The sequence below is a fragment of the Macaca thibetana genome, chromosome 3, assembly GCF_024542745.1.
Source record: "Macaca thibetana thibetana isolate TM-01 chromosome 3, ASM2454274v1, whole genome shotgun sequence".
Lineage (NCBI taxonomy): Eukaryota > Metazoa > Chordata > Mammalia > Primates > Cercopithecidae > Macaca > Macaca thibetana.
This window is the reverse complement of record NC_065580.1, coordinates 154,452,924-154,479,359: the sequence shown is the minus strand read 5'-3', so window position 1 is coordinate 154,479,359 and position 26,436 is coordinate 154,452,924. Positions and strand designations below refer to the sequence as shown.

The following is a 26,436-nucleotide window of genomic DNA, read 5'->3' as shown; positions in this document are numbered from 1 at the left end:
TAAATTGGGGATAGCACAATCATTTGTCTGGATTTGGAAGCTGATGTTGAGCCCCCGAACATGTGAAAGGCACAGAGTTAAAGCCCTGGATCTGGAGAGGAGCTCAGGCTGAGGCAGCGATATTGGTGGAACAGCCCTGACCCCCGGCCAGGCCTGGCCTCCGAGGGGCTCCCAGTGGGTTGCAGCTGTCCTGTGGCAGCCTCTTCAGACCCCAGGACTGGCGTCAGAGGAGATGCTCACCTGGCTTTAGAGTCGCCTGAGAAACTCGCGGGTCCACCCCCTGGGCCACCAGCATTGTGGTCCTCTTGTCTTTATTTTCTTTTTCCCACTGTGGACATTTTATGATTGGACTGATTTTATTCTAAACATGACTTGACCCCAGAACTGGTTCAGGCTGCATCTTTCCCCAAAGCCTTGTTTTCAGGGCACCTCCTGGTTCTTCATGGGCCCTCATCAGACAGCCCTGCCCACAGGAACCAAGGCCTCGGGCTGAGTATGCAGGCCCCACTGCTCTTGCAGGGAGGTGACCCCAGGGAAGGTGCTGTGGGGAGAGAACCACCCGCCTGAGTCTTGCGGGCTAGGTCCTCACGGTGCCCACAGCGCCCACAGCGCGGGCTGCCCTGTGCCTGCCCCAGTGACGGGTGGGCTCACCTTTGTTTTGGTGCAGTTCCTGATCCGCCTCATACACAAGGAGCTGAGCTGCCCAGGGTCAGCGACGGGGGACCAAGTTCCGTAAGTCCCAGCTCGGGCCCTGTCCCCGTGCGTGAAAGCCAGCTCCAAGGCGCCTTCTGTCCTGTCTGCCTTCCACATCTGGCTTTCCCTAAAAGAAAGAAAACACATGGCTAATCTTTTCACGGCATGCCACCTTCCCTCTTGCTTTTTCTTTTCTAATAAATACCTCTGTTTGGATGGGTTGGTGGTAATCTCTCCTCAAAACCTGGGTGGAAAATGAGAGGGAATTGCCGTCTCTGGCATTCTGTTGGAGGTGCAGCCCCCCGAGCTCTCCTTGCCTTCCTGCTCTCCCCCTTCTCCCTCCTCTTTTCCCTCCCTCCCTCCCTTCTCTCTCCTTCCTGGCCCCCAGGAGGTTGTGAGAAAGGTGCAAGGGTTTATCTAGCATCCAGTGCCCCATAGGAGACAAATCCCTGCTGGGCCTGGAGGGCAGCCGGCTCCCCAGGGGATTTGCGTGTGGTGTGTGAGGTTCAGCATCTCTTGCTGAGCCACTGCTGGCTGTTAGAGCAGGTGTTCTTTCATCCTTTCTTTCAGATTTAAGGAACAGTGACGCCCCACCCCCGGTCCCGTGGAGGGGGTCTGGGCCCACCCTTCACAACTGCCTTTCAAGGACAGTTTAGATAAAGGGCCCTGCACAGAAAGAGTGACTTCCCTTTGCCTTTTGCACACGCACCTGGAAAAGACACAGAAGCCAACCTGAGAACTCCTGGTGCTATTTTAAACGAGACGTAGAGCTGAACAGCAGTGAGAAGAGTCTGCGGGAACTGCTGCCTGAGCCGAGCCAGAGAACCGAAGACCCGGCCAACCCTGGCCTTGAAGGCGTGTGCCCATGCAACCACCTAAATGCACGCGTGACAGCCAGGCCGGGTGGGTGTGGGGTGCACAGGTAGCCTCGACCCTCTCAGGCGTGTCAGCCACAGAACATCAAAGTGAACGAGTGCCACGCTGGCTGTGGCTTCAGAGAACCTGAATGTGCCATGTGGAAAAACAGGACACCAGAGCCCACCAGACAGCGCCGGCCAGCAGAGAAGCAGAGAGCCGGCGCCACATGACAGCGAAGGCCGACAACCTGATCGGAAACCAAGACGGAGCTCAGACCTACATCACCCCAGAGGCTTTTCTAGCACCCCTGATGTTCCAGACTGACCTGAAAACTAATTGTTGAGAAGCCAAGGGTGAGGAGGCAGGAAGCACCTCCACTTGGAGGCACCCAGGCGTGCCAGCCACAGAGTGCCCCGAAGTCACCGTCATCCCAGCCCCTGGCATTCCTGCTGCCCTCCGAGGCCTCGGTGCTGCTGTTCAGCTCGGGGCACAGGGGCATGGCAGAGGCTTGGGAAGCGGCCTCCCCACCGGCACTGGGATTGGCAGGTCCAAGCCCAGCAACTGGCTTCACTCCACGACACACCACACCTGGGACTGTTTTTAATACATAGCAACAGAGTGGGTTATTTATTTAAGATGTGTATTGTGTCATATGAAGTTTAAGAAACATAAATGGCATTTTGTTATTTATTAAGACAAACTCCAATTGTTCTCTGGCCGTTTTTTTCAGTCGTGTCTAGCAAAATACTTATCTGCCCTTTGAAATAAAATGTTTTTGTTAAAAAAATCTCAGAACACTCAGAGAATGTTGATGATTTCTGCTCACATTTCCATTACGCTGCAAAAGGGAATTTCCAAATCGTGTTGTGTGTTTTGGGTTTTCTCAGGTTTGGACATTCAGGATTTTGCGACTGAAAATCCATTTCCAGCAGGAAAGGGGCTACCTCTGGGGCCCTTGTTTGCACAGAAGGCCAAGCTGAGGCCCCAGTAAGCAGCCATCTGGATGTTTTCTAAATCACACAGTTTAAAGAATATCCTAGGATTTGTCCTTGACTAGGAGATGTCACACCCAGTGGCGGTGGGGAAAGATGGTGCACTTGGGAACTGCATGGTGGGGTCCAGGGTTTCCAACGCCCTTCTTAGAACCCTGGCCGTCCAGATGTGCATGGTGTGGGCTTTCCCCGGATGGAGTGCTGTGGGAGTTCATCTGGGGACCCCTCACAGCAGCAGGGCAAAGGTCAGAAACAACACACTGGGTGTCCCACGGTTCTCAGGGTCCTCCTGCCCAAGCTCTTCAGAGAAGCCCACAGGAGCAGCAGACCTGGCTGTGGGGACTTCTGCGTGCCACTGCCCCACCCGATTGGCTCACTCTCTTTTTAATGGCAAGTTATTTATACATTTAAAAACTTTCTGCTAAAAAAGAAATTCCCTAAACACCAAATGGATGGAGTGTGTTTCCCACACACGCAGTGCGCTGGCCTTTCCCGGCCCCCACCAAGTGCTTGCCCCGCCTGGACACAGGTTCCTAGGAGCCTCCCGCTTTCCCTCTCTCCCTGACCTGGCTCCAGGCACCAGTCCAGCCCTCTCCCGCTGGTGTCACAGTGGCCTGAGCCGCCCTGAGCCCCTGCCGGCTGCCATCCCTGAGGGCGGGCACCAGCCCCGTGCTTGCCACAGGGTACCTCTTCCCTCCGGGTATGCCATCCTAGTATCCATGGGCTGAACAAGCGAGGGACGAGGCAGATGGCACACTATCATTACAGAATGCACAGAGGGCTTTTTCCATAAACAAAATTCTTTGCGTTCACTGCCCTCTGCCTCCCCAGAACTGTGCCCTCTGAGGCCTCATCTAGTCAGAGGCCCAGGACGGGTGGGCCGGAGCAGACCCTCCTCACCCCATAGCCACCAGCCACTGTTCAGCACAGCAGCCTTGAGGTGGCCATCGCTGTTTCCCCATCTCAGTGAACTAAAGTACTGGAAGAAAATCTCCCACAACTCACAAAGGAAAAGCAATTTCCCATTTCTGAACCCTCTAAACTAAACCCCGAGAATGCCTTTGGAAATTAGAGTCGATCCTTTTTTTAAAATGAAGAGTATACACACAGCTATTTTTTTTAAAGCAATTTAGCGGAAATTCACCTTGATTCATCAATGGAAGATTTCATCATGACTTTTAAGGAAAAAAGTACATGATTTCAATATAAAAATACATCCTCATTTGAGCATAGCTGGGGTCTTCTCCATCTGCAAACATCCAGCTCTGAGACACACACACACTTGCCATCATGTGGAAGCGTGGCTCTACCCATCACGCACGTGTGCACCTGCCATCGTGTGGAGGCGTGGCTCTGCCTGTCACACGTGCACCTGCCATCGTGTGGAGGCGTGGCTCTGCCTGTCACACGTGCACCTGCCATCGTGTGGAGGCGTGGCTCTGCCCGTCACACACGTGTGCACCCGCTGTCGTGTGGAGGCGTGGCTCTGCCCATCACACGTGCACCTGCCGTCGTGTGGAGGCGTGGCTCTGCCCGTCACGCACATGTGCACCTGCCGTCGTGTGGAGGCGTGGTTCTGCCCGTCACGCACGTGTGCACCTGCCTTCGTGTGGAGGCGTGGCTCTGCCCGTCACGCACATGTGCACCTGCCGTCGTGTGGAGGCGTGGTTCTGCCCGTCACGCACGTGTGCACCTGCCTTCGTGTGGAGGCGTGGCTCTGCCCGTCACGCACGTGTGCACTTAGTGCACATCACTAAGACTCTCCTATTCATGTTGACAAAAATGCCAGATGATGGAAACACAAGCTGGCAACAGGGCCAGTGAAAGAGCTCAAGGTGGGACTCCAGCTCTCCAGCCTGTCTGTAGGCAGGAAAAACTACTCCTGGAAGCTCACTTCAGTGAACGCACCTCACAGTCCAAGAGCTGCCGGGAGTACAGGTGCCTGGTGGCTCCTGTACTGTGCGTCTCAGTCAGACCAGAGCCAGCCTTCGTATTACCAGCTTGTAAAATCCAAGAAAACTAAGTTGCTTCATAAACTATGAACTGAAAAAAAATGAGCCCTGATTTTTTATCATTCAATTCAACAGACATAAAAACCACTCTGCTAAATGGCCACAGGACCACTCCGGTCTCACCTCAGCAAAGCACAGCTGGGCCAGGTGAGAAGCAGGTGCGAGGGCACTGTGTCCCTTTCAGGCTGTGCCCACAAGGCACCCAGGCTGTCCCCCACAGGGCTCCGATGCACCAGGCCACCTCCCTTCCCAAGGCTCTGCATTGACCCACAGTCTCTGCACAGGACACCCCAGGTCCCTGGAGGGCAATAGAAGAGGCTGTAGCACTGGCTGCCAAGGCAGGGGCAGCTGTCAGGGCCACCAGAGACCACAGGCAGTAGGCAGGTCACTTCCCAGGGTGGGAGCACAACCTAGGCCCCTCCTGGGGAGGTGGTGGAGTCAGAATCACATAAGAGCCAAGGTTCCAGTCCCTCAGTGCCGGCTCCATTGTCCCCTGGACTTCCCTTACAAACCACAGACGCAAAGAGAGCACTTCTCAGAATCTCCACACAGCTACGGTGGGGCACTCAACCCACGTGACCCTTCGGGGCACAGGTGCCTGGTGACTGCACTGGCCACGTGCCCTGTGGCCCCCCAGAATGACACCTCATCCAGGATGGAAGCGGGAACTGAAGGCCTGGCTGGGAGACCCCAGGGGCCTGAGTCGGGAGGAGCAATGGTGCATTTGGAATCTGGCGGTGCCCCTCACTGAGTCTGGGTTAACTGCCACCACGCAGGCTTCCCTGTCCCATACGTTCCAACGTGTCCTGCGCCTGAGAACAGATCCAAGGGCCTCTGGAGAATGCAGTCCTGAGCTGCTTGCTCATTCTGAAGCCAGCTCTTGTTGCTGGCCCCTTCCCAAGGGGGCCTGTGAGCTCCGGACATGGGGATGATGTGGGGCATGGGCCACCTGTAGCGGTGGCCAAGTGCAGCATGTTCCCCGTCACACCGCTTGGGAGCTGGAATTTAACTCCAGCTGCTGAACGCAGGCAGTGTCTCTGGCACCCAGGGCAGGACGCCAGGGCCTGACCCTCCCAGGAGAGTCCATCATTGCTGAGCCAGTCACAGGCCACCCTGAAGCATCATCCCTGGGCAGCAAGTGGGATGCAGGGGCACAGCAGGGCACATCCCAGGCAGCTGGGAAAGTCCATGGAAGGCAGGGGCAGGGGCATGTGCCATCGTCAGAGACAGTCAGGGTGGGCGGCACCCTGGGCTGCTGGGAAGGACAGTGGGGGAGGGTGGAAGGCAGGGGAGCCCTTGCCAGTTGAGAATTTCTTGATCTTTGGAATGGGTCCCTGACACCCTCCGGGACACCCTTAACAATGGTCAGGCCTGGAAACTGAAAGAGGCGATCGAGGCAAATATCTCAGTCAACCGAGGTCTATTCTGCCAGCTTTAGGGCATGTCCAGGAAAAATGCAAGCCACAGACACATCTGTGGCTGTTTTTCTAAAGAGGCTTTCAAGAGGTGTGGTATTTAGACATTAAGGTAAGGTGAATGGTGACATTCTTGTGAGCACCCAGTAAATCTGCATTTCACATAAGGTAAATATTTGAAGAGGAAAAGGGAGTAAAGGAGGAATCCATTTTGCAGACTTCTCTGGGGAGGTGGAGGAACACTTGATCTCGTCATGTCTTTGGCCTGCCACTGGGAGGACAAGCCCTTAGAGGACATTATCAGCATGGAATGGAACAGACTCTCGTTTTAGGAGCTGGACTTAGATTGCACACCTAAAGTTATGATTGGCATGTCCTTGTTTATGGGAGGCCAGCAAAGAATGTACTGATGAAAGATCTGTGGGGGCCCTTGGAGATGGCTGTGGGCTCCACCTTTCTGTGGGGACCTGGCTGATGTATCCTGCTAGTGACAGCTGTCCATACGGACGCAGTGTTGCATGACCCAGACTCCAGGCTTAACCTTCCCTTTGGCGTAAGAAGTTTGGGCATTCTGTGATTTTTATGTTTCTTTACACGCCCTCAGCCACTTTTTTTTTTTTTTTTTTTTGAGATGGAGTCTCGCTCTGTCACCAGGCTGGAGTGCAGTGGCACGATCTCAGCTCACCGCAACCTCCGCCTCCTGGGTTCAAGCAGTTCTCATCCCTCAGCCTCCCGTGTAGCTGGGATTACAGGCACCTGCCACCACACCCAGCTAATTTTTGTATTTTAAGAAGAGACAGGATTTCACCATGTTGGCCAGGCTGATCTCGAACTCCTGACCTCATGATCCGCCTGCCTTGACCTCCCAAAGTGACGGGATTACAGACATCAACCACCACACCCAACCAGCCAGGCCAATTTTTGACCAAAACAGGATCGGTGAGTGGATGTCACGTGTCATTTGGGCCAACAGTGAACATGGACTTTGAAGGCATCTTGATCCTGAATATTCCATTCCCTTCTTCCTCAACTTGGTAATAACCGAGACGGTTCTGTCTCTTTGAAATTCTAAAATGAGGCAGGCACTGGACATTCTGTTACTGTTAAAATCCACACCCTGCCTTCCTCTAAAAGGAACTTGGAGTGGAGATGCGGAAAAACGGCATGTGCGTTTAAGGAGTCCTTGCACCCCGCAGTGCAGCAGCAGCCCCACCCAGACGTCCTGGACCCCAACAGGAGGAGCTAGTGGCTCTGGGGGAGCAGACTCTCCCGGTCTCAAGGGCATTATTATTTTTTTTTTTTTTTTGAAACTGAGGTGACATTCACATAACATACAACTGATCATTTCAAAGCATACAGTTGGTGGCGTTTGGGGCATTCACAGTGTTGTGCAGCCACCAGCTCTCTCCAGGTCAACACGTCTTATCACCCCAGAAGATCACTCGAAACTGGTAAGTGATCGCTCCCCTTCCCCTCCATTTAAAATGAGAGTTTTCAAGGAGACTGGCTCCAGGGTGCCTGTGAGCACTAAAATTCTAGAGCCAGGTGAAAAATAGACCCTACTTCTCCTTCCATGCTAATCCATTCATTCATTAAAGAGACACAAGGGACCAGGTGCAGTGGTTCATGTCTGCAATCCCAGCACTTTGGGAGGCCAGAGCACTAGGTCAGGAGATCGAGACCATCCTGGCTAACAGTGCGAAATCCTGTCTCTACTAAAAAATAGTAAAAATTAGTCGGGTGTGGTGGCAGGCACCTGTAGTCCCAGCTACTTGGGAGGCTGAGGCAGGAGAATTGCTTGAACCTGGGAGGCGGAGGTTCGCGCCACTGCACTCCAGCCTGGGTGACAGAGCAAGAGTCCATCTCAAAAAAAGAAAGAAAGGAAAGAAAGAAAGAAAAGGAAGGAGCCCACACTCACCATTAGCATTTCTCAAATGGAAACATGGCTTGAGAATTATGCGTCCTTATGGACCAGGGACCAGGCCTCCAAGAAGTCTCCCAGGAAACAAAGGTCCAGCAGGACCATGGCTGGGCTGTCACGTCCAGAAGCCACCAGGCCAGAGCAGGGGCCCCGGCAGGCAGGGCACGGTTGGGTCTGCATTGGCCTCTCTTCCCCTTTTGCACCAGCTTTCAATAAATCTTTCTTCCTCCACTTTTTCCACATCCTCACAACCCCTTCCTTGTCCACCTGCTATTGGCAGCAAAGACTTGGGGCTCTCACAGTGTGTCCCCACACGTCCACAGACGGGAAGGAGTCACCCCAGCCTCCTGGGGCAGGAGGGTGCAGCATGTCTGACTCTCATCACACTTTCTGTGTCTCAGCAAGTTACCAGCATTTCTTTGTATTTACTTCTGGTAAGAACAGAAACCTTAGCCGGGGCCTTGGCTGCCCTTGGAGCTGCTGGGAAAGTCCCATGAGTAGAAGGGATGGGTAAAGGGTGGAAACGCCTCGTCTCCACCAGCTCACAATAAGCCCCAAGAGGAGTTTAGTCCCTCAGACGCTTTCGGCACCACTTAGTCAGCGGGGGGAATACACAGGTTTCCGGGAAACAGGCCCGAGACGCAGGAAGGGAAGGGGACCCCGTGGGAAGGACCTTACTCGTTCTGCCCCTTGCAGTCAGCACCTGAGGAGAAGCCGTGGGGAAAAGCAGTGCTGAGCTCAGCGCGTTGACCAGTGTCAGGGCTGAGTAGCCACAGGACAGAACTGAGAAGCAGGTACCGGCATCAAGCCTGCCGCCCTGTTTATATCCACGTATGTGTTTTCCTCTTACCTGCATCAAGCCTGCCGCCCTGTTTACATCCACGCATGCGTTTTCCTCTTACCTGCATCAAGCCTTGTGCCCTGTTTATACCTACCCATCTGTTTCCTCTTACCTGCATCAAGCCTCCTGCCCTGTTTATACCTACCCATCTGTTTCCCTTTACCTGCATCAAGCCTCCTGTCCTGTTTTCCTTTACATCAGCTCTGCCGCGTTTTTACCTCTTTACCTGCATCAAGCCTCCTGTCCTGTTTACATCCACGCATGCGTTTTCCTCTTACCTGCATCAAGCCTCCTGCCCTGTTTATATCCACACATGCATTTCCTCTTACCTGCATCAAGCTTGCCGCCCTATTTATATCTACACCTGCATTTTCCTCTTGCCTTTTCAATCCAGAGGCCTCACTAGCCTTGGCCTAGTCATTCTTTCTCCTTGTCTTCTCTTTGGGTATTTTATTGATGCTTCCTGATAGCACCAAATGGCTCCCCTAGGGCTGAGGCACTCACGTGTGTGTGAGTGTGCAGGAATTCCCTGGAATTCAGACGGACTGCCTTAGACTAATATGACTGCTTTGAGGCAAAATAAGCATATGGCCTGAAACTTGCCGCTCATCCTGGCCCAGACGTGCCTTGCCAAAGGTGCCTCTGGCCTGGCTAGCGGATTTGGGCAGCAGCAGCAATCACCAGTGTGACTTGAAGGCGCCGCGTCACAAGCACGGGGTACTTTGGTGGACACCTGAGAGGCAGGCAGCCTGCTCAGGGGGGTGAGGCTGCAGGACGCCTCCACAGTCTGTGTGGTCAGACCCCGAGGGTCCAGCGCCAGCACTGTGGTCCCCCTACTCGCTTACTGAGAACCCAGAGCCTGACCCCAGGGTCCTGAGAGCCTTGACACACAGTTTAATAACCAACTGTGACTGTACACCCGTGCACCCGCTCTCCCGGGCAGGAAATTAAATGTCACCAGCACTCCGGAAACAGCCCTTTTGAGGAAACGGCATTCTAGCCCGGGGGTTTTAACTGACTTTACCTGGTGTGCTAAGCACCTCTCTGCAGGTGGGCCATGTGGATCCCCTCCGCTGTGTCTCTCCTCTCTACAGCCTTTGCCCACTGTCCTACTGGGCCATTTGTCTCTTTCTAACTAATTTGTGTCAGTACCTTCTGAGCTCCATTCACGTCTGTGAGGGTTAGTCTTGTGCATCCTCATGGCCAGGCCTTAGTACCCAGTTATTCAAGTGAACACGACTTAGGGTGTTGTCCTGAAGGCATTTCATAAATGTGCTTAACACCGTGAATCCACCAACTTTAACTAATGGAGATTTATCCTCCATAACTTGGGTGGGCCTGGTCCAGTCAGTTGAAGGGCTTGAGAGCAAAACTGAGGCCTCCCCCAGGAAGGATAAATTCCACTGGTGGACTCAGCCTCGGCTCCAGCCTGAGAGTTTCCAGCCTGATGCCTGCCCTGGATTTCAGACTTGCCCAGCCAACCGCCACAGTTGCATAAGGCGGTTCCTTGAAATGAATCTGTGTGTGCACACGTGCATGTGTGTGTGCATGTGTGTGCCTGTGTGCATTTGTGTGTGTCCATGCATGTGTGTGCATGTGTGTGTGCATACGTGTGCCTGTGTGCATCCATGTGCACGTGTGCGTGCGTGCGTGCATGCATGTGTGTATGTGCATGCATGTGTGTGCATCCGTGTGCATGCGTGTGTGTGCATGCATAGGGGTGTGTGTGTGTGCATTGTGTGTGCATGCGTAGCTGTGCGTGCACGTGTGTGTGTGTGTGTGTGTGTGTGTGTGTGATCTCTGACTGGTACTGTTGCTCTGGCTGAACCTGGAGGATGCATCATCTTTCTGCATCGTCTACCTGTTTTACAGGGACCTGTCTTATCTTTAAAATCAGAAGTAATTAAGTTATTTTAAAAATCAAGGCGAGTACAGAAAGAACGTAAACACTCTATTCCGGGGCTGTTTCTTCCTGGGACAGTTGTATTTTGAGCACATTTTCCCAAGAGTTGCTGCTGCCACTCTGTGTGAGCCCCGCATCCTGCCACAGCCTTAGGGACAGCAAGGTCACCAGCTCTAGAAGCTCTGCCTTCAGAACGGCCTACTCCGCAGCCAGCCCCATGAAGACACCTCTCGGGTGCCTGGTGTTGTAAAATTTACCCAAATCCAGAGCCGTGATTCCAAATCTGATGGTAGAAGAGCGGCACTCATTTGCTCGTCCGTTCATTCAGCACACTCGTATCGCCAAGCCCTGAGAATAAGCGCAGGAACACACACAGTAATAAACAGGGAAAGCCAAATCGGCCCCGTGGAGTCGTCTGAGGGGAGCAATAGACGACTAACAAAGGAACAGTAAACAGTCCGGGGGCAGGAGCGAGGGCTGTATGATTGTGTATTGATGGTCGTCTTCGAGGACGGGATAAGGGCGTGACAGAGTGAACCCTGCAGATCTCGGGAAGGCCATTCCAGACCCTGGAGGAGGTCCAGGAAGGAAGTTCAGCAGCACAGGCCACAGAGGGTCACTGATTTCGCCGATTTCACCAGGATCAGGGTTTTCCATACTAGTCAGGCTGTAGAGACAAGGGACAGGACCGTGAAAGGAGAGGCGAGGCTAGTGACCCAGGAAACCCAAGCCTGGTCTCAGGCTGAAGAGGTGGATGATGGTGCGAGTGGGGAATCAGTGGGCCCCGTGGCTGGAAGACTCGCTGGGGGCTGATCTGGACAGATGGGAGGTGGGTGAGGTCCTGGGAGCCGAGGTTCTGGAGACAGGGCAGGCGTGGCCAATGATGAGCCCTAGGGTGTGACTCTGACAATGGGCACTGAAGGCGTTGGAGGGAGGTGCCACTGGAAAATTGTAGTAAGTGAGAAGAGACAGAAATAGGAGGACCAGAAGGAAAGCCACTTCTCAGAGAACAGTAATGGGTTCAACTTTGGGCCAATAATCACAATTTAGAGCCGACAGCAGCTTCAGAGGCCACATGACAGATAAGGAACCCAAGGCCCCAAAAGTGGCCGTGGAGACCAGACCGAGGGGTTCTGGCCATGGCTCTGTGCCTTTCGTAAAGGCAGCCTATGTCTGCACTCACCTGTGCTTTGATTGCCAGGAGCCCTGCAATTGCCAGGAACAGTAGCTGCAGAAGTTCCTTTTGGCACCTGGGAGGGCACCTCTCATCAGTACTCTAAGACCTTGGCCATCGCGGCAGACCGCAGGGTGGACGCTGGGTGGGCTGTACCATGGCCTCGGCCACCGCCTGCAGATCCAGGCTCCCTGAAGCCTGCTGGGCTGGTGGCCTCGGGGGACCGGTGAGCTGCGTCTGCCTGGGCTCGTGAAAGGCCGCTCCCATGTTTTGGTTTTGCTTTGGTACATAGAACCCAGGCCCTCTGTTGCCACAAGAGGGCCCCCCAGCCCCGGCTCACTGAGGCCTTCCCGTGGAGGAGCGTATCCTGTCCGGTCCGCAGCTCAAATATCCAGAGCTCAGGAGACCCTGGCCCCGTGCCCCACCCTGCCCCAGCCGGGCCACACTGCCCCCTCCACCACACCCGGCAAGCCCCTCCCGGCGCTGCACTCAGTCCTGGGTGTCAGAGGATCCTCTGGCTTCACTTGTCACATTTAACGAGGAACCAGAAATCAAATGTATCCAGAGCCAGCCTGGGCTTTAGGATAGAAGGGGAGGGCAGGAGTGGGGGGTCCAGGGACAGGGGCTGGCTGAGGAGAAAGGATGGGGGCAAGAGGACATTCATGGAGCACCCTCTCCCCACCCATCCGCCACCCACTCCTCCCAGCACTTCTTGTGAGGCCTCACTGTCCCCGCCTTTTAGTAAAAAGTGGAGCAACAGCCTCACAGAGGATGACCTGCTTCAGCTCCCCACGCCACGCTGTGGCTGCCCAGGGTCGGGACCCAGCCGCCACATCCACGGCTCAGGGGTGGGAGCCAAACCTCACTAGAGTCCAAACTCAGGGCCAGGACCCAGGCCACAAGTCCGACCTTTGTCCTTTCCTCGAGCTTGTTGGGAAGCCCAGACTCACCCAACTCCAACCCAAAAAAGGCTGCAACAAACCAGCCTTCCTTGTGATTTCGTTTTATGATTTTGTTTTCACGTTTTCTTACTATGGGAGTTCTCATGGGTACATAAAAATAGACAGCTTAATAAGCTCCACATCCCATCCCCAGCCTCGACAGTTATCAACAGGCTGCCTTTCCTGCCTCAAATCTAGCCCCCCAGGGAAGCCGTCATTTTATCTCACATGATTTGCTTTTTTTTTTTTTTTTTGAGCCAGTGTCTCACTCTGTCAGCCAGGCTGGAGTGTGGTGGCACCATCTCGGCTCACTGCAACATTTGCCTCCCAGGTTCAAGAGATGCTCCTGCCTCAGCCTCCCGAGCAGCTGGAATTACAGGCTCACACCGCCATGTCTGGCTAATTTTTGTAGACATGGGGTTTCACAATGTTGGTCTCATGATGTTGGCCAGGCTGGTCTCGAACTCCTGGCCTCAAGTAATCTGCCCGCCTCGGCCTCCCAAAGTGCTGGGATTACAGGCATGAGCCACCACGCCCAGCCTGGTTGTGTTTTTAAGCAAATTATTGCATCATACCATCACACCCAAACAATGCTGCTGTGTTACACAGCCACTTGTCCAGCCTCCTGTTCTATGGACGAAGATCGCCAGTTTCTCCACTTTCCAGACAAACAAAGCCCCTGACGCCCCGACAGGCCATGTGACTTCGCACAGCGCAGCCCCCGGGATCAGGGCCCGATCAGAGCCCTGGGGATGCTGGTTGTGCCTGGTGGCATTGCAGGGGGGAACGAGCCCCGCCTGGACTGTTCCCAGGTGATCACATGCATGCCACCGGGATGAGGCAGGAGGGTGGACCCTTGTGAGAGGAACAAGCCACAGGTGCTCTGTCCCCTGGGGTCCCCTCAGCAGCAGGCCTCTATAAATCCCCTCGCCTCATACTGAAGGAGGAGAGAAATGAGTAAGAAATTTAAGTTACCACTAACGTTATTTTTAGAAACTGCAGTATGAAATGAAAAAAAAAAAAATGTCTCCAGACTGCCGAGTGGGGGAAACGATAAATCCGTGCCTCCAAATTATACGAAATGCAAGAAAACCACCCAGCGCCAATGACTCAGAGGAGCTGGGGTGGGATTCGGTTAGGATAGGGAACTCCTGGAGGGCCTTCAACTCGGCGGCAAGTTGATGGCACCGCCGTCACCCTGCAGGAAAGATCAGCTCTCTTCCGAAACCTCCCCAGCCATTTGAAAGCAAAGCGTGGGAAGCAGGCCGGGCTGAGCACGTCCGGGGCTCCCAAACTACGCTGAAGCCGAGATCCAGGACTCCCGCCTGAATTGGGATCGTTGGAGCGGGGTGCTGGAGGGAACGCTGAGGCCTCTCAGGTCGATGACCGTGTCCATGCCAAAGCTTGCTGCAGCCCGTGAGCTGAGAGTTGCCACCATCCAGACACCACCCTGCACAGTGGAGTGGGGCAGGGCAGGACAGAGGGACGGTGTTTGCCCTCCAGACCACCTTGCTGGCCCGTGCTGCAGGGCTCAGTCTCCCTCACCCTGGGGCACAGATCAAGCAGGCCTGTCCCCTCAAGTCCTCTAAGAATGCCCCATCTCTGTCGTCCTCTGTAACAGTCACTAATGCTTTCTGCCAAGTATTTCCCATTTTTGCCCCTTCTAGGCTCCTGCAGCTATTCCGCTCCCAGCCTCCTACTATGTTGGCCAACATTTTGACACGTGAACCTTCTGGGCTGGGCACGGGTCATGTGGCAGAGCCCTTTCCCCTCGGCCATGGGGACTGGCAACGTCCGACACATCGGCTGCTCAGTGAGCCTGGTCCAGGCGTGGCAGTGTGAGGCATGAGGCAGTCCCCCAGCCCAGTAGCCCCCCAGTAACTGGGTAACCAATGTGACAGGATGGCCATGGGGAGGCAGGGGTGGTGCTTGGTGGGCAGAGGTGGCTCATGTACAACACTGTGCCTGTGACGCTGTGGGAAGCCGACCTTACACCTAACAAAATCGCAGCTCCGGAGGAGGGGCCTGGAAACGATGTTAGTAGTAATGAGTGTTGGTTGCCTTTGGATTGCGTTAGAAAGATATCATAAGGAAACGAGGCACACAGAAAGTAATTGTGTGGTTTGTAAGCCAGGATGAAAGGGAATGGATAGTTCAGTTCAGGAACGTGAAGGACTAGACAGAAGCTCCTCATATACCAACAGCAAAATGGTAAAATAGAAAGATGCCTGAAGCAACAGCTGCCACGAAAGCTCAGCATCTTCAAGAGGGAAATCAAGGCATAGCCTCACGTCCACTTCCACCACGCCTCTTAAGAAAAAACTCAAATCTTTTTTTCTCTGCTCTCACACAACTACAACAATCAACACAGAAGGCTTCTGTGACGCCAAAATATGTGGAGATTTATCCCCACCAGCAAGCAAGCAGTCAGCGCTACAGCAGACACTGACTGGGTGTCCTGTAATTCCATCCTGACTCTGCCTACCTGGAGAGAGCTCGTATCCCACAGGATGAGGGCTCCGTCCCCAAGACTGCCCCTTTCCCACCTCAGACACCAGTTGCAAGCCTGGGCCTCTGGAACTTCTGACCAAATGGCTATAAATCAGGGTCCCACAACCCCTCTTTGGGTTCGATTAATTTGCTGGGGCAGCTTATACAACTCAGGGAAACACCTGTGTTTGCCAGTTTGTTATTAAGGACATTGCAAAAGATACAGATGAAGAAACACGTAGGGCAAAGTATGGGGGAAGGGGTGCGGAGCTTCCATGCCCTCCCCAAGGGCCACCCTCCAGGAACCTCCGCATGGTCGGTGTTCAGCCATCCTGAAGAGCCCTGTCCCCTTGGGCCTTTCATGGAGACTCACGGGGTGGGCGTGATTGACAACCATGTAGAAATGTGACTGGCCCAAAGGGATATGGTCTAAACCCAGCGAGGCTGTCTGGCCACATTCTTCTTGGCTTTTCTGGGCAGCGTTCCCTCCTCCAGGGTGTGGGGCGGGACCCCCTCTGGAATGAGGAGCTTATGACCCACGGCAGGTTAGGGTTCCACCTGCCCAAAGCAGGCAAAAAGAGGGCAGAAGAAGGTCAGGGAGAGAGACTTTGTTGTAACAAGGGCTGTGGGAGTTATGACCCAGGAACTGTGGACAAACCCCATATATATGTACATACATACATATATGCATATATGTAAGCCGTATGTGTACATATTATACATATACATATATGTATATACATATATATGGAGTTTTGTCCACTTAATATATATATATATATATATATATATTTTTTTTTTTTTTTTTTTTTTTTTGAGACGGAGTCTCGCTCAGTCACCCAGGCTGGAGTACAGTGGCCGGATCTCAGCTCACTGCAAGCTCCGCCTCCCGGGTTTACGCCATTCTCCGGCCTCAGCCTCCCGAGTAGCTGGGACTACAGGCGCCCGCCACCTCGCCCAGCTAGTTTTTTGTATTTCTTAATAGAGACGGGGTTTCACCGTGTTAGCCAGGATGGTCTCGATCTCCTGACCTCGTGATCCACCCGTCTCGGCCTCCCAAAGTGTTGGGATTACAGGCTTGAGCCACCGCGCCCGGCCCACTTAATATATTTTTAATATATAAAATAATATTACAGTGTCTGAGTGGACAGAAGTGAATCATGTCAGGTGAACACAATGGCTTGGGATAAACAGATAAAGGGTATGGCGTTCCCGTGTAAGCTCTGTCGCCTCGAGAGGCCTGCCATCATCTCTCTCCATAATTTCAGAAGAAGCTGAACAAACAACATTTTTAAGAGGATGGTAACACCCAAGAACCTATAAACCTAGAAGAAAACCGTCAATTATCATTGTCTGCAGCAGTTCATGTTCTGAAAAGCCACTGTAAACATGGAATTAGAGATGAATGAGTCATGCTCCTAGGAGAAAGACAGGGTTACGGTTCCTGAGAGCTCTGGTCACTAAATGTTCATCCATCCACACCCAATCCTGTTTTATGTGTTTCTGTTTAAAGACACCTGTGTAATATTGTTGACTCACTAACATCGAAGCTTTCTCTAAGACGCCGTTTTTCTCTGTCTGACGCATGGCAGCCAGCTTCCCTGTGCTTAGGACCACTTCAGCACTATGCTTGGGCCAACTTAGCAAAAGCACCAAAAAAAAAAAAAAAAAAGAATGTCACTAAGGAGACCATGGAAAGACCCATGTTTACAGGATGAGCTAGAACAAGAAGGCAGAACATCACTGTGTCCAGCCTCAGCTGGAACATGCACATCCCATGTCTGAAACTTCACCCCCCTGTGTGTGTCCAGTGACCTGGAGTGCCCTGAGTATTGATGTGGGGGTTACAAATACATTTTCCCCAGTGGGTGAATCACGGACTTAATTTGTGATTGATTGAGAACTTAAGAATAACTCAGGGCTCCCATTCTTTGAGGAGTGGCAGAGAGACTGAGAAAGTGGGAACTCTCCAGTGCCTGAGATGCAGGTGGCCCAGGGGACAGAGCAAAGGAAGGGCCAGCCACTGCCACTGAGAACATGGACTGGGGCCTGCCTAGGGAGGAGAGCTGGGGCCACAGCAAGGAGCATCCTCCACCACACTGGGACCTCAGGCTGGCTGCACTCCACGATTGCCATGTGCTTGCCACTCTGCCCCTCTCTGAATGGGGCTGGTTGCTATTCTCTCTGCTCCCACATTTCATAGTAAACGGGCAGGAGAAGTAAATTACTTGTCTTTCCATTTCATAGGTCTTCAGTCTAGAAAGGGACTGTCCAGACCCACTGAGGACCACTGGGCACCACCCACAATGGAGAGACCACCTAGATCACCAGGGCAGCCATAGTACTACGGGCAGGACTGGAAGGAACTTCAGGTGGGAGGGAAAGAATGAACTTCATACGTGAGGGGAAGAAGCTTGACCTTGGGATGGCCATATGACGTCAGCGCTGCTCAGTTACTTCTGGTTTCTCTACTCTGGAAGGGTGGCAGTACAGCAGGCGGATCCCCAGCAAACAGACTGATTCGGAGCCTAGTAGGCAGAAGGCTCATTGGGAAGTTCCCTTGGGGTCAAGGGCCATGGGAAAGAGGCAGCAGAGGATGGCACAGGGAGAGAGGATGGCAGCCTTGGGCCCCCATGGAGAGAGAGAACCAGCCCATCACACTTGGCCCAGACAGCCATGCCTGACCTTCCCTAGGGGTTGTTCAGGCCTCCTCTGTGGCGAGTGCTTTCTGGGAGCAGCTGCCTATTACATACAGATCTTTGCACCTTCTGCCCACTCCTCCATGTCCACCCCATGCCTCAGCCCCGACTGCCCATCCCCACTCTCCACATCACTCCCATTCTGGGCTCAGCTGGCAAAGTCATTGGCCATTGCCCATGGATTCAGAGATCTTCTAACCTCACAGCCACTTACACAGAGGGGATGACCACTGGGAGAACGTTCCTTCATCACCCTCTGTGTTAGTCCGTTCTCACATTGCTATAAAGATACTACCCAAGACTGGGTAATTTATAAAGAAAAGAGGTTTCATTGACTCACAGTTCTGCATGGCTGGTGACACCTCAGGAAACTTACAATCATGGCGGAAGGGGAAGCAGGCACGTCTTATGTGGTGGTGGGTGAGAGAGACAAGGGGAATTGCCAGGCACTTATAAAACCATCAGATCTCATGAGAACTCCCTCACTATCACCAGAACAGCGTGGGGGAAACCGCCCCCGTGATCCAATCACTTCCCACCAGGTCTCACCCTCCTCACCTGGGGATCACAGTTGAAGATGAGATTTGGGTGGGGACACAGAGCCAAACCATATCACGCTCTTGAAAGGGCAGCCTGGTGAGACTGGAGTATGGCAGCTGGGTGATTTGGGCTGGTCCCACAGGCAGAGCAGACACCTCCATGAACTAAGGCCAGACTTGTCCCTCCCTCCTCAGTTCACCGGAAGGTTCCTCCACTGGGGCTCTGAGGACTGCTGTGGAGCGTGGCAGGGTACTGGGCAACTGCCACTGCTTGGCCTCCTGCTCCTGCTTCTGCTGCTGCCACACACACCCTCCCACCTGTAATGGGTTATTTCTGAGTCCCCAACCTCATGACCCAGGGGCGTGACAGAATCCAGCTCATCTGAGCAGGTCCACGTGCACAACCAGGTATTCCATCCCCCCAGACCCCAGGAGCACATCAGCAGGGACTTTTCAGAATGTTTTGCAGAATCCTCTCCCGCAGGTGGCATGGCTTTGTTCCCGCATCCCAGGGGCCTGCACTGCGATTCTGGCATAGGGGCTTGCCATAAACACACAGCATTGCTTTCCCACGTCTGATACCTCTCATAACACAGGGTCTGATCAGCTGCAGGGCCTGAGTCACAGGGCTGCCCGCACTGCAGCCTCGACCTGCTACAGGCTCAGTGAAGGCCGACAGCTTCTCGTATCAATGGTACATAGACTGGAGTGGTCTTCACGGGTGTGGGATGTGCTGCCTGCAGAAGGTGTACTGGCATTTTCTGTCTCTCTTGGTCGGGGGAGATGCAAGATACAATAATTGGCTCTTTGCTGTGGACGGGAGGTCCCGTATGCTCCTGGTTATGGGACCTCCCCGGCAAGAGTGTTATTAGTGGCAGTTCCCAGAATGTTCGTAGGATTTGTCTGCCAGCTGCAGGCACTCAGGCATCTTACCAAGACTCCCAGTGTGTTAGCCACTTCTTGGTTAGCACCCGACCAGTGCAATGTAATCAATGTGGTGGGCCAGTGTCATGCTCTTTGGGATGTCCAGCTTGTCCAGCTCTCTCTAGGCTTCCTTAGGGCATAGAACACATGGGTTATTAGCACGTAACCCTGAGGCAAAGCCAGGGTCCACTGTTATTCATCCTATGCGAATGCAGGCTCTTTCTGATGCTCTTTCCTCATAAGAATAGAAAAGAATGCACTCGCCATCTCAGTGGGGCAGAGCACACACCTGAGGCTGTGTTGACCCACCTTGACTGAGATCCCGTGCCTGGCAGGGCAGCTGCCGCTGTGGATTCTCCTTGGTGCAACTTGCTGAAGTTCACTCTCTTCCTCCAGGAGTCTTCTGTTTCTGCAGAAGCCAGCCTGGTAAATTAAATAGAGATATATCAAAGACCACCACCCCCATCCTTCAGCTCCTTAAAACTGAGGGCTGGGCATGGTGGCTCACACCTGTAATCCCAGCACTTCGGGAGGCTGAGGCAGGTGGATTGCCTGACGTCAGGAGTTGGGGTCTAGCCTGGTCCAACATGGTGAAACCCATCTCTACTAAAAATGCAAAAATTAGCTGGGCGTGGTAGCAGGCACCTATAATGCCAGCTACTCGGGAGTCTGAAGCAGGAGAATCTCTTGAACCTGGAGACAGAGGTTGCAGGTTGCAGTGAGCTGAGACTGCGCCACTGCACTCCAGCCTGGGTGACAGAGCAAGACTCCATCTCCAAAAAAAAAAGAGTAAAACTGATTTCCACCACTCCCCTCACCTAGAGATGCAATATTGTTTCTCATTTCCTATCTTAGCCAGGGGTGGGGGCATTTTCAGAGGCTTCCATTTGCCATTCCCCACGATGACTATTCTTACCCCATAGGCTGAGACTCAAAGTACCAACTGTCAAAGTTTGTCTACATTAATTATAATGTGGGAACCAGGGACATGGCCATGCGGGGAGTGAGTCCTGGACCCAGTGAGCCCATTGCAAGACAGTCCTTGCCAAGACTCTATTACCTGTCTCTGGTGTACCCCATCTTCAAAAGGGGGGCAGTGATGACATTTTGAGTCTTTAGATATCAATGTCAACTCTAACCATATCTAGCTGTCCTTAGAATATTTGGATATTCCCCTCTCCCCAATATATAAATTGCCCATACAAATGGCTGTAGTTCTCTTTGGGGAAGGAATGGGAAAATTATTATCAAGTTCACTTGCTGTAGTGTTGTGTGGTCCTTTCTCCCAAGCACTCAGCCTTCTCTTTAGTCAACAGATCAGACCTGGAAACTGGCTCAGGTCCAGAAACTGAGCAGAGGTTGTGACTTTTTAATAGGGTCTCTGTCCTTATCTCCTAGGTCATCTGTCCTTGTTTGCTTCTGATGGGTCCAACTGAGTAGCACCCTTGTTGCCTCCACATATATTTTGTCTCTAAGGGTGCTACATTCTATTAACCATCTTCATAAACTCTGCAGGTCGGGCCCATTTGGCTGCCACTCTGACCTTTCTGCTCCCTGCAATAACTACACCCATTGGTCTTCTGACAGGTGTCTTAGTCGCCGTGGGCTGCTATGACAGAATACTGTAGGCTTATAAACAACACAAGTGGACCAGGCACGGTGGCTCATGCCTGTAATCCCACCACTTTGGGAGGCCAAGGCAAGTGGATCACCTGAGGTCAGGAGTTCGAGACCAGCCTGGCCAACATGGTGAAACCCCGTCTCTACTAAAAATACAAAAATTAGCTGGGCATGGTGGCAGGCACCTATAATCCCAGCTACTCGGGAGGCTGAGGCAGGAGAATCACTTGAACCTGGAAGGTGGAGGTTACAGTGATCCGAGATCACAGCATTGTCCTCTAGCCTGGTGACAGAGTGAGACTCCATCTCAAAACAAAACACAAAAACCCACACAAGTCTATGCCTCACAGTTCTGGCAAGATCAAAGCAGATTTGGTGAAGGCCCACTTTCTGGCTCAAAGATGGTGCCTTCTTGCTGTGGCCTCACATGGTAGAAAGAGGGTGAGGGGTCTCTCTATGGGGCCTCTAATGCCATTCTTGAGGGCTCCACTCCCATGACCTAATCACCTCCCAAAGGCCCCTGGTCCTAATGCCACTACCTTAGGAGTTAGCGTTTCAACATGAGAATCTGGAGCGGCACAAGCCTGCTTTCACAGCACTGGCCTCTATTGTTCTGGTGTCCTTTTATCTCTATTGCCCTCAGTGAGCTGTTCTGATGGACTTTCCTACAGCGAGCCCTGGCCTACCCAGGAGACCACCACTGACAGTGAAGCTGGTGCTTTTCTTGCCAATGTCATGTGCCTTTGGTCCATGGTGAGACCTCCAGGACTTCCCATAGACTATAACCATCTGGTCGGTCTGGGGCCTCACATAGTATACCCATGCCAGGAAGCCCCCTTCTAAAGCCTTGGAAGAAGAGATTGCTTCCTCTCTGCCATCTGCCATGACAATTCTGTGCATACAGGACTGCCCTCTGAAAGGGCTTCATCAAGGAGACTGAGACATAGGAAGATAAGGAAGAACATTTACCTTGTGGAAAACTTAATTACTAGTACAAGACCTTATTGAGCCATTGTTCTGTGGTGGGCAGGTCTATGCAAACCTACCCCAGAATCCAAGGAAGCTGAGAGGCAGAAGAAACAGGTTGCCAAATCCAGTTTCTCAGAAAGAAACATTTAATAGGAACTCATGAAGAGAAACCATGTCTATAACCACCCAGTGGGTTTATTTTGCCTGCTGCTCAGGTAGAGCCAATTAATCGAGGCAGGGGAATTGCAATCGAGAGTTTTACACACATAGAGCCTGCTAAGCAGAAGACTGCGTTTTATTATTACTTACATCAGCCTCCCTGAGAATGTGGGGGTTGGATTTTTCAAAGATAGTTTGGGGCCAGATGCAGTGGCTCATACCTGTAATCCCAGCACTTTGGGAGGCCAAGGGGGCAGATCACTTGAGGTCAGAAGTTTGAGACCAGCCTGGCCAACATGATAAAACCCCATCTCTACTAAGAATACAAAAATAGCCAGGTGTGGTGGCGTGCGCCTGTAATTCCAGCTACTGGGGAGGCTGAGGCAGGAGAATCACTTAAACCCGGAAGGTGGAAGTTGCAGTGAGCCAAGATCATGCCACTGCACTCCAGCCTGAGTGACAGGGGGAGACTATCTCGAAAAGAAAAAGAAAAAGAAAAAAGAAGAGAAGAGAAGAGGAAGGGAAGAGAAGAGGAAGGGAAGGGAAGAGGAAGGGAAGGGAAGAGGAAGGGAAGGGAAGGGAAGAAGAAGGGAAGAGGAAGGGAAGAAGAAGGGAAGAGGAAGGGAAAGGAAGGGAAGAAGAAGGGAAGAGGAAGGGAAGAGGAAGGGAAGAGGAAGGGAAGAGGAAGGGAAGAGGAAGGGAAGAGGAAGGGAAGAGGAAGGGAAGAGGAAGGGAAGAGGAAGGGAAGGGAAGAGAAGGGAAAGAAAAAAGAAAAGAAAAGAAAAGCTTTGGGGGAAGGATTTGGGGTGGCTAGGCAATGGGTGCTTGCCGCTGATTGGTTGTAGGTGCAATAATAGGGGTGTGGGAAATGGTTCTCCTGCACGCTGAATTGCCTCTGGGTGGGACCCCAGGAGTGGTTGGTGGGTTCAGGTAGAGCCATCAGTGAGTGGGGCCAGGTGGAGCTATCAGTGTTAGACATGCAAAAAACCCTGAAATGATACCTCAAAGGCCAATCTTGGGTTCTGCAATAGTGATGCTATCTGCAGGAGTAATTGGAGAAGTTGCATATCTTGTGACCTCCAGAATAGTGGCTGGCAATCGTCTCTGTCTACCAGGCTTCTCTATCCTCCTAACCTGGTGGTCTCTCATTAGCTTTACAAAGACAACTGAGTTTTGAGAAGAGGCTATTATCACTTAAACTATAAATGTCTCCCAGAGTGAGCTTGACCCAAGCCCAGGAATAATTAAAGGCAGCTTGAAGTCAAAAGGCAAGATGGGGGTTGGCCAGATCAGATTTCCTTCACTGCCATAATTTTCTGTTATAATTTTTGCAAAGGTGGCTTCATGTTTGTGTCTCGGGTGGTGAGACTAGATGGTGGATTCCCCCTGGATCCACCCATCACCCCCTTACCCAGGGCTTATATACCATAGAGGAGGAGTATATGTGATTCAGAAGGGATGTATGAGACAACTGAAGTATGATAACATCCACGTTGTCTGACCTAAGGGCAGGATTTATAGCACCTGCTCTTAGGCAAGGAACAGTAGATAAACTGGAAATCTTAGAGGCCTTCCTGGAACTGTGGTTAATCAGAAGCCAGCATGGCTGATTATCTTCCATGATGGAGTTGCCATGGCCTCCATACTCCGCCCCCCAATCCAGCTCTTACAATCTAAGGTGCCCTCCTCTTCCACGATGGTCCCTGAGCCTTGAGGGAGGGTGCTTGGTATGGTATTGTTTTAATAGCAGTGCACTGGCAACAGAAAACAGCCCAGCAGGATTCTAAATGGGGGGGATTCACAGGACCTGCTGAATCATCTCTAGTCTTCAGAATACCAAGACCTTGGTTTTCTCAGAAGAAGTCAATGAGAAATACATAACATTAATAATTTGCACACAGGATTTACAATCAAATAAGAATTTGTGTGCCAGAACAATGAAAAAGAACTTATCCCATTAAGAAGCCAACTAAAAGCATCATGAAGAAAATTAAAACCTGGGGTTTTTTTGGTCTGTTTTTATTTGCTTGCTTGTTTTGAGATAGAGTTTTGCTCTTGTTGCACAGGCTGGAGTGCAATGACATGATCTCAGCTCACTGCAACCTCCGCCCCCGGGTTCAAGCGATTCTCCTACCTCAGCCTCCCAAGTAGTTGGGATTACAGGCATGTGTCACCATGCCTGGCTAATTTCTGTATTTTTAGTAGAGACAGGTTTTCACCATGTTGGCCAAGCTGGTCTCAAACTCACGATCTGACGTGATCCACCCGCCTCGGCTTCCCAGAGTGCTGGGATTACAGGCGTGAGCCACCACACCCAGCCAAAATCTGGTTCTTTCTCAAAGACTTCTTATAGCCAAGAAATAATCCAGGATTAGCGCAGGTTGTAGACAAATAATAAAAACTCAAACACAATGAATGGTCAGGGCTAGAATCTAAATTTTTCTCTCTCCAGTAGCTTGAACCTGGGAGGCAGAGGTTGCAGTGAGCCAAGATTGCACCACAGCACTCCAGCCTGTCCAACAGAGCAAGATGCCATCCCATAAATAGATAAATAGATAAATAAATAAATAAATAAATATTCTCTCTCCAGTTTCCTCATCTCTGTCAAGGATAAATTATATTAGGACCAATTTATTTGCATAATAAACTCTCACCACATTATACTGAAGTGGGAAATTAAGGAAAGAAAGAAAAATAAAATTAAAAGAAAGAGAATTAAGCTTTCCTGTATTAGGCTGACTCATCCCAAAGGCAGTAGCAGGCAAGACCCAGACCCAGGAAAAGTCTTGATAAACACTATCTGAGAAGCTAGGACACAAAGGAATGTGCTCTGGAGACTCTCCCAGAACTCCCTCAACATAAGGAGGAGAAAAACACATTTTCCTTTCGTTTATAGTATGAGTTTATAAATTCTTGTTCTCTGTAACTAGTAACTTCAAGTATTCTGTTTTATCTCAGAAGTACAGTGAAGGTCATGAGAAGCCTGAGCAGGCCTGAACTACAGCTGTCTGGGCACCATACTGAAGGTTATGAGATAAACCAGTGTAAGACTCTTTGGAGCAAAACCTGGATAACAGACATCTAGGTTGTTTGGCAACGGTCATGTGTAATCCTGAGTTATGAACCTGTTACAATTTGATTAACTGTCTTTGTCCTGCCTCTGTATCCCTGCTTTCACACTGCTGTGAGCCTGCTTCAAGCTAGCCCACCCCCTTTTCATGAAGCATGTACAAAAGTCAAGTGCTGTCTTTGTTCTGGGCCCAGTTTTCCAGATGTTAAGTCCACTGGATCTGAGTGCACTCAATAAACATCCTCCTGCTTTACCCTGAGGTCTCTCTCATCCTCCTGATTCCCGCAACAATACTTGGCCTGGTTATTTGCATAGAATGTAGCAAATGACCAACTCTATAAGTTCCTTTTAAGTTTGTTTTGCTGGAACTTTTATAAGGAATTGTGGATTCAACTTTTTAAAAGTCTTGAGGCCAGAAGCCAAGCTGAGGATTTGACATCACACTGTGCTTAGAATCCCTGTGCAAATTACCCTCTTCTTGAGGTCCCAAGATAGCTTGAGTTTCCTGGACCTGTTAGAAAGTGACATTCTTTACTTACCATAGGTGGGAAACCTTGTAAGGGAACCACTTAGACAAAGGCACCACGCCAGTCCTTCCAAGGGCCTTGTTGTTGGCTCCAAAGTCAACCTCAGTTTCTCAGTCCTGTCATGTCTCAAAATATGCTATTCCAACCAAAGCCTTAATAAAATGACCAGTGTCTCTAATTGTGTCCTGTTCAGTAAGAAAGCAGATTCTTACTGAACTTATGCAAATAACTATGTTGCCATAAAATAGGAATACTCACAAATGATTTTCAAGTTTTGGATAACTAAAACAGAGAGAGGGATAAATTTTGCTCACAAAAATACACTTTACTCAGCCAGGCATGGTGGCTTATGCCTTTAATTCCAGCACTTTGGAGGCCAAGGCAGGTGAATCATTTGAGGTCAGGAGTTCGAGACCAGCCTGGCCAACATGGTGAAACCCCATCTCTACTAGAAATACAAAATTTAGCCAGGTGTGGTGGCAGATGCCTGTAATCCCAGCTACTCAGGAGGCTGAGGCATGAGAATCACTTGAACCCGGGAAGCAGAAGTTGCAGTGAGCTGAGATCTCACCACTGCACTCCAGCCTGGGCAATAGAGCAAGACTCAGTCTCAAAAAAAAAATACACTTTACTCAATCATTGTAAGCTATCAATAGCTCAAAAGAGAAAAGTTTTCTTGACTCTTCTTC

The 26,436-nt window shown here is 51.6% G+C and overlaps 3 protein-coding genes across 11 annotated transcripts in view; 2 read left to right on the top strand and 1 right to left on the bottom strand.

Moving 5' to 3' along the window:
* The window catches only part of SLC37A1 (solute carrier family 37 member 1), a 62,343-nt gene extending 60,086 nt beyond the window's left edge, over positions 1-2,257 (top strand). Inside the window, exons 18-19 of the mRNA XM_050784445.1 lie at positions 668-732; positions 1,264-2,257. Coding sequence (XP_050640402.1) covers positions 668-732; positions 1,264-1,279 — 81 coding nt within the window. The 3' untranslated portion in view covers positions 1,280-2,257. The remainder of the gene's footprint in view (positions 1-667; positions 733-1,263) is intronic.
* The window catches only part of NDUFV3 (NADH:ubiquinone oxidoreductase subunit V3), a 379,957-nt gene that overhangs the window by 64,276 nt on the left and 289,245 nt on the right, over positions 1-26,436 (top strand). The gene's annotated exons all lie outside the window — the stretch shown is intronic.
* The window catches only part of LOC126950660 (uncharacterized), a 70,925-nt gene that overhangs the window by 19,513 nt on the left and 24,976 nt on the right, over positions 1-26,436 (bottom strand). For 4 of the 8 annotated variants that reach the window (XR_007724236.1, XR_007724238.1, XR_007724237.1 and 1 more), the window contains 4 exons: positions 19,712-19,825; positions 19,412-19,532; positions 10,893-11,302; positions 652-820 (listed from right to left, as the gene is read on the bottom strand). Coding sequence is in view for 3 of the 8 variants with exons in the window: in XM_050784521.1 (XP_050640478.1) it covers positions 710-820; positions 19,712-19,825 (225 nt within the window). In the remaining 5 variants the exon portion in view is untranslated. Of the gene's footprint in view, positions 1-651; positions 821-10,643; positions 11,303-18,389; positions 19,533-19,711; positions 19,826-26,436 lie in introns of those variants that run through there. The other 4 variants (XR_007724235.1, XM_050784523.1, XM_050784521.1 and 1 more) reach the window with 4 other exon arrangements.